Raw genomic sequence first — 12,345 nt, 5'->3', positions numbered from 1 at the left:
AGAACAGCTTCCAGAACAAAAAATTATTGAAACATCTTCAACCTTGAAACATCTACACTGAGTAGGCGGCAACAAATTGTCTTAAGGATTACATCATCACCCAAAACGGGAGATGAAAAAATTGGGAAATTGTTTTGGAAACCAATAGGTCTTTACTAGCGGATGAATGGAGGTCAGGGAAGGCACATACTGAGCTTTTCTAGCAGTGCTTCCCCTGATTTAGAGGAATGAGAAAGCAGTTCTTAACAATAATAAAAGCAAAATATCTGCAAAAATTACAAGGCATTGGTGCCTATAAGGGGAAGGAAGGAGTGGCCTTGTTCCTGTTACCACATTTTGGGTTTTTTACAAAAAGGGCTAGATGAATACACTTATGCCTGAGGGATACTTTGGAAAAGAATTAAGTAGGGTTTTTTAAGTATGAGCATGGAAAGTGGGATGGTGTTGAAAAGGCACTTCATGGATATGGTACAAAAGCTTCTTAAACAGCAAGCGCCTCTAGAAATGCTATCCCCACCTCCGATTTCCCCTTTACAAAAGCTCTCATGCCAAATCCTTTGAACACAAAGACCAGTTTGGGAGTTGTGTGGCACATCTGAGAAGAAAATTGTGAAAAATGCATGCATGCAGCCTTTGAAACAATGAGGGCGTTGTGCTTGCATTTCTATCAGAACAGACTTCATTAAGGAATCAACAAAGGAATCAAGGAATCTAAATTATCATTATTTTGCATTTTATAACAATACATTCTCAGTGAATTTATAGTTGAGCATTTTTACCTGTTCTGCCAAGTCCTGCATGACAATGAATAGCTACTCTCCCTTCCTGTAAGGCAAAAGTCATCACTTTTACCATATCGAGGATAGTAGTGAGAGAAGCCACACCATAATCCTTCCATCCAAAGTTATAAAAATAAACTAGAAAAAACAGTTTAGAACATCATTATTATCAAAAGACCATACACAGCTCATTGTATTTATATTGCAACAAAAATATTAGGATCTGTTTTAAGAAAGCTTTTCAGAATTTTTAGCCTGTATTTGTCTTCCTCCATTTTAGTATGTCGTCTTATGAGAACTGCAAATGCCACATTGCAAATTGGTCAAGGCATTTCACACAAAACATGGCATATCAAACCTGTAACAAGTAAGGATTTTGCTCTGTGTGTGTGTGTGTGTGTGCATAATGTAACATAATGTTTTGGGAAGTAACAGAATCCCCACTTTCTTAGCAGCTGTCAATCTTACCGAAATGAGCAACAGTGTCTTTTCGTTGGAAGGGAAAGTCTTTCGATTGCAGCGGAGGCAATAAAATCCACATGCAAATCTATTGCTTTGCCAATGTGCGAAATGCACAGCTGCAGATACTAAACACAGCTATCCATTCTCAGCTGCTTATTTTATGGCTGCTTATGAGATCTCGTATCTATAATGCTCCATAGTGGAGCTGTGTATTTCTTCAACTTTCTCATTAGGTGCAAGTTATTTTCTTTGGCAAACATTTCTCAGCTAGCTGCCACCAAGAAGTAGGTGGCAGAAACAGCCTGTAAGCACCACACTTTATAATTAACAAGGAACAACAGCAGGAGCAAACTTACTTCCCGCCTCCATGAAAGCTTCAGGAAGGTAGGTGAAACCACTCTCTTGTTCCAGTGGATTCCCGCAGCTAGCGTGTTCTCCAGGACGCTGAAGGTTAATTACTGTTTTTATGCCACATCTTAGGCAAAGAAAAAGAAGGCACATTATTGAGCTGTGCATGCTTTTCCACAATCAATATCCCCACCAACGTTCCTTCTTACTTCAGAATTGTTATGAACAGTTTCAAACCAACGCAGAAAAGAAATAATAGGTCAGCTTTACAGCTGTAAGAACTGCAATAATTCATTACCAGTCTATTTCTTTTACCTTTGAAACTGCTCGATAATATTATATTTTTCAATAAGTTCTGTTGATGGTCGAGACATGGCTAAAATGTTATCTGTTATCCTGGAAAGGAGCAGGAAGAGAAGAAGTGAGCAGTTATGGGTTAAAATACTTCCTAGCTGGTGTTCAGCTGTAATTTTATAATAACAAACCATGCCACCTTAGATAACTATGTGCTTTTAAACCATTTAATGTCTATTATCTCTAGCTGAAAAACGTTACGTAACAAAATTACATTATGGTGCAAGATACTGTAATAAGAATGTAGATAGCACAGAATATTCAGATTCTATTCTAGAATATTCAGATTCTAGAATATTCAGATTCTATCCATGCACAAAATAACTATACATTTTTTTAAAATGTTCTTTTAACAGCTTTATAAAATAGCACTCTAGTGCTTGGGAATGCTATCATTACATCTAAATCTTACTATTCAATACTAAAATTTCAATTAAATTAAGATATGGTTTGTGGTAAAAAAAATTCTCAAATTAAAACCATGCTTCAAAAAGCAAAAGCAAATGCTACCAATAGAATTTTAACATACATATTTTGAGCATAAGTCAAAGACACAGAATTCAAAAGGAACCTTACCTGTTCCACATATGTAGTGCATGTAAAATATGATTACTAGCACTGTATTTAAGCTGGTCTGCACATCTAAAACATAAAGTATCTAAATCTATATAAAACTACTTCTCTTTCGCTGACTCTGGAGCCTGATTCTAAACTTGTTTACTCAGAAGCTCAATTGAATTCAATGGGACTTGCTCACAAGTAACTCTGGGTTAACCTTTGACATTTAAAAGCAAGATTTTTAGAACTCTAGTAGAAGCTAATTGCTTCACATTACCAGGAAGAGTAAAGCCCTTTCACAGCCTGTTCTTGGTCACTCCACCGAGTTGGATTTTCATATTTGCAAGCACGACCACCGCATGCCATAGAACACTGCATATGACCAGGAATGACATGGCGAAGGCGTTCTCCAACTTTTGTGTATTTTGCAGTCGGACGCCTAGACCTTCCTGCAACACAAAAGGCAAGACCAAGTAAAATATTTCATCATACAACTTTTGTGAATCATATAAAAACGAATGTATGCAGTATATATTTCAAAGCAGGCAAAGCAATCAGGATCATTAAAACATTTACTGAAAACTGGTTTCTGTCTTAACATTTCCCTCTCAAGGGTCTTTGTATGTAGCAGCACCTGAATAAAGTAATTGTCAGTCATTATCTAGAAGCAGCATATGCTTTTTTCTCAACTAAATTGCCTGAAAAATAACATTAAGCTTTTATGATGGTATAAACTGATAAGTAAAGAGTCAAGAACTTCATCTATGATTAGTTATGAGAACAAGATTAGACACATTGCCATAAAACCCAAGTCCAGTTTATATAAAGGAAACTGCCAATACTTTACTTTTTTTCTCATGGAAAGCAGCATTTAGCTCCTCGGGGCTTACAGAGGAAATGGCCACCATAACTCTATGCGTAGAAGTCGAGAGGACCTCTACAACAGAGCTCCGTCGCCTTTGGAGTATGCGGAGAAGAGGATCAGAGGAAGAATGTCTCCGGCCCTGAAAAAAGTTGCTAAAAATATTCACTGTCAAGCGTCTTCTGGGTGAGCCTTGCATGGTCACCCACTACTTGGAGCAGTTTAGAAATGCTGTAGGAAGTCAAACTGAATGAGAAGTCTGACTTGCTCAGTACTGAACTTGCACAGAGACATGCATCTTTCTGTATGATCTAATAGCTGTTCAGGATAGGCTGCTCTGTCTCCATAGAAACCAACAATGAACTCACTAGTGGCAGCTACCCTTTTGGCAGCTGAATTCTATATACATTGATTCTGTGTGGGACAAACTGTTCCACTGCCGATGAGGATTAGAATCACTTGAAGCAGATCATTCCAAACTGGAGCAGGACTCCCAAATAGTTTACTATGAACAGGAAAGGTTTCTGGAATTGGAAGTACATACCTCAACAGCCTGGACAAGAAGAGGCTGCTTTATCTTTTTATTAAAAAAAACACCCTCAGAAATTAATACAATTCAAGAAATCGTGACTAAGGTGTCAACGAACATCCCATGCCGGATTGGAAGATGAAAATCAGAAGTGCGTGGAGAGCCTTATGTAAAAGGATGAAAAGGGGAATTAACCTTTTCTTGGAGAGAAATTATATAACACACTCATTTCCCCAGCAAAATAACTATCATGCCTTTTAATTTTAATGCTAGTGTAGAAATAAAGCTTTCTAAAGAAACATTAAGATCTGTAAAGTATTTTATCAGCAGGAATAAAAAGCCACACTACTCTTTAAAAAAAATTTATCTTGCTATTTTATGAGATCTGTAAAAGAATGTATAGATACTACTTGAAGGGTGAAGGAAACAGATGAGGGATAAAATAATTCCTCATAGTATGAACAACAACAAAGCAATCCAAAGTGGTCCTGGGAGCACTTATCAAAGAATATGTCAGCAATCCAAAAATGGATTTATTCATTTGCTTAGTCTCCAGCAGGAATTTCTACACCGCGAATTCCCAATGCATAAGCAGATACACAACAAATTGCACTCTTAAGTACATGCCTGTCACAGCACATAGCACCACCAGAGAATTTCTGTGAATATACCCTAAATTTCCACCAGAAACCGCTAGAAGTCACTCATATTCTTTCAGTCCAACTGAGGGTCTTAACTATAATTTAATGGCAAAACAGGACAAGTCTTTTAATTCACTTTAAAAGGTGTTGGACTACTTCACAAATGGAGTTACTGGAAATCTTGTAGCTGTGCCAACTGGTTTACATAGCTTTCAACTTCCTTTTTGTCTACACCCCAGTTTATACATTTCCCAACCCAAATGGCCCTCTCAGCACAGCCATGTGTAGGAAGTCATGCATAACCTGGAGCAGTCATACTGGTGCCCAATCCTCAGGAGCTCGTACTTATGTCATTTCTCCCTCTGCCCATCCTTTTTGAAGGAACAGAAATCAGGTGAAACAATAAATGAAGAAACCCAAAAGGTACAGACTTCTCCACAGAATCAAAACAACCTCTCGCTCGTTAAAAAAAAAAGTAAAACATTTAATTGTAAGATTTAGTGGTGCCCAGAACCTGGCATGATATTGCTGAATCAACAGCAAATAGTGAGCACAGTGCTATCCAAAGTAGCTCCCTGTAGTTGCAAGGTGGGGAGAGTTCTCATCCCAGGTCTCCGATCATTATTATTTTTTTGGACAATTAGGAACATGAGATTCGGACATGAGAAAAAAGACCTAATCACATTCTGCAACTTTTGTTTTCTTAATTTACTGACCTTAAAAGCACTCTGCCAAAATGATGAATCAGAATTACAAGTCATGACAATGGTCATTTGTTATCCTGCCTTGTCAATATCATCCCTCTGTTACATTCTGCTATTATTCCAGCACTGCTTCTGGGGCAGCTGCTGATTTTCCACTCTAGTCCCTCCTACGAAGTGTATTGGAGGAGAAACAGGGGGAACCTCTTCCACTGGGTAATATCTATATCTCTAAACTTGCACCAAACCAGAAAACTGCAGAAGCAAATTTACAATTGCTTGACTGTGTACTTTTACACAATTCTTGGGCAGGGGTTTTTTTTTTTTTTAACAGGTTCAACAGATTAGAATCAACAAATTTAAAAGCAGGGAAAACACAAACAGGAACATCTATGGGAAAGACCAATGTTGCTCCTTATATACAAATCCAAATTATGTGTGGGTGTGGGACTAGGGCTGGGCGATATCTGGTTTTCAACATCACAATTTGCAAGAATAGCCTGGAGTTTTTTCATTGTTTTATGCCACATTTTAATTTACTAAAAATAGCTCCCCCCCCAAAAAAAAGCCCACTTACCTGAACTCATGGTTGCAAGATATGCACTGCTTGATACCAGAGAACAGTAGGGTAATTCATTTTCCAACAGGACTCCTGCAGCCATCGCAGTACCTGTTGAAACATTTGCCACAGTAGCCTTAGTTGTGGTTTGTTGCATATCTTCAAAAATAGCCAGAGGAGGAAAGCCAAGGCAGAACGTACTGTTGCACACCACCCCAATCTCTGAGCAGTGCAGGATTCCAGGGGGACCAGGCGCTTACCCAGGATCAGTGTTTCCTTTGGAGTGAGGCACAGCAGAGACTGGTGGCTTTATGACACAAGGTTTATTTAAACACACATACATAACCTGAACCTACGAAGGAGGGGTTCACAGCATCAACACCCCAAAAGGCTCTTGGTCCCACAGCCTTGGATGCCAGCAGAAATCAGCCATGACTTTCTCTTTTGATTTTCCAGCCTGCTTCTTTTTCCTCTAGGTCACATCCCAGCCAACTCTCCCTTCAAAGGCTCAGGCTTTGTCCTTCCAACTGTCTAAGCACTGGATGAGGGGCCCCACCCATTTGACATCTGGCACAGAGGACTCTTTTCTTTGTTCTCTTAATGACCCATCACCCAGGCGGTTACCTCGTCAGGAAGCTAGCCTGGCTTGATTAGCTTTTAACACTTGCTATGATTATGGGTCCAGTAGTGATGTACAGAAGTGAGAGCTGGACCATAAAGAAGGCTCATCGCTGAAGAATTGATGCTTTTGAATTATGGTGCTGGAGGAGACTCTTGAGATTCCCATGGACTGCAAGAAGATCAGACCTATTCATTCTTAAGGAAACCAGCCCTGAGTGCTCACTGGAAGGACAGATCCTGAAGCTGAGGCTCCAATACTTTGGCGACCTGAGAAGAGAAGACTCCCTGGAAAAGACCCTGATGGAGGGCACAAGGAGAAGGGGACGGCAGAGGACGAGATGGTTGGACAGTGTTCTCGAAGCTACCAGCATGAGTTTGACCAAACTGCGGGAGGCAGTGGAAGACAGGAGTGCCTGGCGTGCTCTGGTCCATGGGGTCACAAAGAGTCAGACACAACTAAACGACTAAACAACAACATGATTATGGGTGTATGGCACCTACAAACTCATATCAATACTATAAGCAGAAGATGGTGCAATGTGTGGAAACTGCTGTGTGAAACCACGTAAATGAATTGCGTTAAGGGAAGAAGTACTTTCTCAGTCCTGAATCTACTGCCAATGAATTTAATGCAGTAGATGACCACTCTGTCCCTTCTTAAACTCTTAAGAAGCACTTCTGTGCTAGTTCAGAAAGTGTGAGGTCTGAGCTGTGATTCCAAATTAAATATGGTAAGGCATAATAAAGTCTCTTAAGAAGGCAAATTTTATGCCAATTTTAGATCTGATCTGGATGCATCTAAAAAAGGTCCTGTCACCTGAAACATCACATCCCCAGAGGATTTGCACACGGAAGCTTTTCCCACAGCAGAGAACACAGTCAATTGCTCTCTACTGAAAGAGTCACATTATATTGCCACAAGTTTGCAGGCTCTCTTTAAGAGCTGCTCTGTCACGTTTACATACATGTGAGAACAAACAAGAGGCACTTGAAAGCTCCTCTGGAGGAAAGGAAGGATGAACATGTGATTAAAAAAGCATAAAATCAGTAGAAGTACCCAGAATAGTATTTAATGTGCATTTCTTAGTGCTGACAACTAGTTCCATGAAAAAAATACACATATGATTAAAGAGTTTTAGTATGTTTGTTCTTTAATGGGTTGGAATGATAATTACACATTTTACATTGGCCTGATTTGCACAACACATTAAGCCAAACTATGGTTTCTTCTTGACGGCAACTCATGGTTAGGAGAGAGATAAACCAAAAACCCTGGTTCAGACAACTCGCTACAGTCTCAGCATGGCTAGGTGGAAAAAGGACTGGGGGAAAATGTTTAAAATATCTTTCAGCAAAAAACCAGAGGCTTACCTACTGGGAATCACAGATTTGGATATCCCTAAAAAAAGCAAAGGAACATTTTCCTTATGCTACCGTTGCAGCAAGAATACTCATTGCGACAAATTAGAAAAGCAACAAAGTCCCTTCTAGATCAGAGTGAATTCAGAAAAAATGATTGAATATGCAGAAATAGATAACTTATCAGATAGAATAAAAAATAAATCAAAGGAAGTATTTATCTCAAAATGGGAAGTTTTTAAAATTTATCTGAAAAATAGTAACGACAGTTTGAAGTCTGTAGCAGCATTTGAATAACTTCAGCAGGAGTTTTAAGTTTGATGGAAAACCGAGGATAGAATAAATAATATCAAAACCAAAACATGTTATAATATGGCAGTGAATAATTGATGAGAAATAGAAGCAAGGAGTAGAAGGGAAGTCAGTTTTATAGAAAAAAAGTCACTTTTATGTTAAACGCATTGTGAGCACTGTTTAATGGGTTGTTGTTGTTGTTTTTCCTTTCTTTTTTAGTTGCTAGGAGGTGATGGATATTTGTTTATTTCTATAATTCTTTTTTGTTTGTGAAATAATAAAAAAATTATGCAAAGAAAAAGGATGGGGGGGAGCAAAGTTTCTATGAGCTCCCTTCCAGCAGCCTGCACATCTGTGTGGCCCCATTATGTAAAAGGAGACATACCGGGCCATGCAAACTAGGCCTATGTATCGTTTGCCAATTTGGAAATGCAGGGGATAAATAAATAAGATTTACAGAAATTTGGATTTATTTTCTTCTACTCTCACTCCTAAATATGCATTTTCTTTTATACCGACAATGCTATTTAACGGCTTCCAGAAACCTACAAAGTTTTGGTTAAAATATATATAGAGAGAGAGAGCACGGTGTATTTACTGTCAAGCCAGTTCCAATTTCTGTACTATGAGTAATGCTCAACCTCTGCATTTATATGAGAAAGGAAAGTGCGATGACTAATCACAATGGAAAACAAGAGCTCTTTAGAACTTCACTTGCATATCCACATCAAAAATTGTCAGGAAACACAACTCCCCCCCTCTTGTAGCATTGCTCAGTTATTATCTATATATAAAGGTGTTTCATCCTCACTAACAGTTGTCAAAGATGCTACATTCCTTCAAACACGCATAGCTGAAATATAATACATGTGTTATCAAAAAACCCTGATGGGTAGTAAAGTCTGAGAGGGGTATTTTTTATTTATTTAGATGGAGAACATGAAGGCTCAGGGGCAGGCCGTGTTATGCAGAAAGGTGAAGTAACCTATCTCAGACAGCACTGTGGCAAGTCAAAGATCCAGGCAGGAACCAGTGCCTGAATGGTGTAGAAAGACTTTGCAAAGTGTTAGCCCTAATAGGAGAGGCACCATTTGGACTCAGCTTCATGCAGCAAAATATCCTGGGATAACACAATAACACTAACTTAACAGCCTCTACTACAGGGCAAGACAAGGGAAGACCGAAGTGGGGGACATACAGCTTAGTGTCCAGGTAGCTCTTGTTTTGAATACCTAAATGGCCAGGTACACGATGATGGGAAAGGCTTGTGCAGGAGATCCTGGGAAGCCACTGCTAGTCAGAATACAGCTAGAAAAACCAATAGCCTGACTCTGCATAAGACAATGTAAACCAAGACTTATGAGGAGCCATTGAAGGAGCTGGGTATTAGTCTGGAAAAGGAGAGACTGAGAGGAGATATGTAAGGGGCTGCCACATGGAAGATGGAGCAGGCTTGATTTCTCCCACCTGAACAAATGGATTTAAGTTACAAGGAAGGAGATTCTGACTAAACATCGGGAAGAACTTTCTGACAGTAAGAGCTGTTTGACAGTTGAACAGATTCCCACAAGAGGTGGTGGACTCTCCTTCAGTGGAGGTTTTTAAGAAGAGGGTGGATGGCCATCTGTCATAGATGCTTTAGTTGAGATTTGGGGATTACATGGGGTTGGACTAGGTGGCCCTTGGGGTGTCTTCCAACACTACAATTCTATGAACGTCATACAGTGGCTGGAAAATGGACTGTGCCAGCCCAGTCTCAGAAATGGAGGAGTGATGGTTTTCTTGGGGCGGCCAGGAAGGTATCAATGAAAGTTGCCATTTATTTATTATTATAAAATGAAGTATATATATATTTTTATGTTACAAAAAGTCTTTTTTTTCTTGAACAGAAAGTGTATAAACAGCTATTATTTATATTTACCAACGAAAGGCTTGCATCAACAAATGTTTCATTACGTATTTATGTAAATAATTTTGGAAGGTATTGAATAATTAGACAACAATGTTCCATGTTATTTCAGGCCATGTTCCTAATTCTCCTGCAGAGCTAATAAAGCCACATGGCTCTAGATAGTCAGGTTATTGGACTAATCAGATCAACTACATTTATCCATGCAACATGCACCTCCATTGCCATGACAGTTAAGAAACATTAATCTCGGGAGCATGGTTAAATAGAAACGTGTCACCTCACTTTGAACCACACCCTCCCCACATTGTTGATTTAACACATGTAATGGAAATAAAGCATACAAATACATATATGCATTACCTATTTACCTCATGAACAAACACATCACTTATGGTCAGGGCACCTATTGTGCTATTCTTAAGAAACAGCACACTATCAAATGGTTTGTAATAGAACATTATTCCACTGCTTGTGTCTAGCTACCATTCAGCAAACATTTCACTAACATGCTGCTCTCTTCCTTGGAACTAATTAATGGGACATATTAATTGACAGAATTTGTATCGGGTGGCTGTTCTCCCTCTTGGACAATCTACAGTCTTCAGATTACTTTCATCATTCTTGAAGTTATCCAAACAAGATAAAGATTACAGCACTGGTATTGCTCTTATTACTTCATCACAACATAATGAACTCACTACTCCTTGTTTTGTTTTTAACAATTGGTCTTAAACTTTAATGCCTAGCCAGATAATTTCCTGGTTTTGCATAGGCTGTTGGGCTAAACTAATGATTCACTTCTATAATTAAAGAGGTTATGTGTTAAATCCTAGATTACCCCTGCTTCTGTGGCAAATGATGCTGAGAGGTTCCTATATATTAAGGCAAGAGTCTCTGAGCAGGGGCACAAGTGGCCAACTGTTCTAATCCTACTTCTTTACTGATAGCACTTCCTTCTTTATCCCTCATCCATATAATGAACAATTTTGAGAGTATTTTTTGAAAGAGCAAAGAGTCAGAAATCAAAATTCAAGACTCAATTGCTTAATGGAAACTCCGCTTCAGTCTTTATAAATTGAGAGATTGCCGTATTTTACCAAGGCTGTAACCTTGCTCTATTTATTTCAATCAAAGCAGGTCCACACGTGTCCCAGTTCTCTGATCCAACAGAATCTGCAAGGAGCAGCCAAATTGTGCCTTTATAGACGAAGTTCCACTGATGTGCTGTTAAGCACGGAAAGAGGGAACTTTCAACAACCCATTGACCTGATCAGTAGAATTGTGGTTATTTGAAAGGGCTACATACATTGCTCTGCTGTTAGACTGGGCAGGTTGCAAATGCAATCCAAAACCATGATCTGCTGGGTTAGAATGCATGTGGATGGAGTGGAGGTCTCCCTCCACCTAGCCCAGGATTATTGCACTGCTCCCTGCTCCACATTCCAGCCGCTGCTCTGATGTCTGGCAGACTTCCCACTGGCAGTAGCCCATGGAAAGCTCCAGGGATGGGGCTGAACTGGTATGGGCTTTCCTGGATCCCCAACCAGCCCCACCGCCCTCACCCAACAGCACCAGGCCCAGTGACTATGCCAACTCCAGATTGGTGTTGTCCAGAGCAGGCTTTTGCCTACCCTGCCTTCCACCTGGGTCAACATGAGCAGTGCAGCTGTGGATGCTGTGGTGGTTATGCCACTGCATCATCTCCCACCCCTGCCTGGCTGGGGTTTGAATTCCTCTGCCACAAGCACAATTCTTGTCAGGCTTCAGGAAATCAAATCCCTCCCACGGTGGCAGCCAAGAAGCAGATAAATAAGAAGAGTTCTTACCAAATATTTTATTCAATATTCACAGAGAGACGAAGAAAAGCAGTTTCTCTTAGATAATGGCGTTACTCCAAGTAAAGTCACATCCCCTCAATCTCTTCTATTCTGCATCATCCCTGCGTCGGCTGATCTGAGTTTTCTGCCTCTGAGCTTTCTGTTCTACTACTCTCAATGCCTGCCTGGTCCCGGGGGAGGGGGGCAGGAATATTTCTAAAGACACTGAGTCTGTCAGCTGTCTCTCCCCTGGTGCTCCTCTTCCTGCTGTTCCTCTCCCATTATTTCTCAGCTTCTCCCCTCTGCAGTCTCTGAACTATGACCTTCTGCAAAACACTGTTATAAATCTATACTGTCCTCCTGTTCTTGGGAAGGTTCGGGGAGGGGGCGATCCCCACCATTCCTCCTCAGTCCAGCTGCTGACAACTCTATCTTACGAGGGATGCACAACACAGAAGTCTGCTTCCACAAGCATGGAGCACCTGGCTGGATTGGCGCACAAGGAGAGTGCTAGTTAGCAGGCAAAAGGCATCTGAGTCAGAATTTACC

The 12,345-nt window shown here is 40.0% G+C and overlaps 1 protein-coding gene across 4 annotated transcripts in view; it reads right to left on the bottom strand.

Annotated features, from left to right (window-relative positions):
• PTPDC1 (protein tyrosine phosphatase domain containing 1) overlaps positions 1-12,345 on the bottom strand; it is a 33,449-nt gene that overhangs the window by 8,513 nt on the left and 12,591 nt on the right. For 3 of the 4 annotated variants that reach the window (XM_081176359.1, XM_081176358.1, XM_081176357.1), the window contains exons 2-6: positions 5,812-5,904; positions 2,779-2,950; positions 1,905-1,985; positions 1,598-1,716; positions 780-917 (exon numbers count right to left, since the gene is read on the bottom strand). In XM_081176359.1, coding sequence (XP_081032485.1) covers positions 780-917; positions 1,598-1,716; positions 1,905-1,985; positions 2,779-2,950; positions 5,812-5,896 — 595 coding nt within the window. In that variant the 5' untranslated portion in view covers positions 5,897-5,904. Of the gene's footprint in view, positions 1-779; positions 918-1,597; positions 1,717-1,904; positions 1,986-2,778; positions 2,951-3,348; positions 4,126-5,811; positions 5,905-12,345 lie in introns of those variants that run through there. The other variant, XM_081176356.1, reaches the window with a different exon arrangement.

The sequence above is a fragment of the Podarcis bocagei genome, assembly GCF_964188305.1.
Source record: "Podarcis bocagei genome assembly, chromosome: 2".
NCBI classification, from domain to species: Eukaryota; Metazoa; Chordata; class Lepidosauria; order Squamata; family Lacertidae; genus Podarcis; species Podarcis bocagei.
This window is presented reverse-complemented; position numbering and strand designations above follow the sequence as displayed.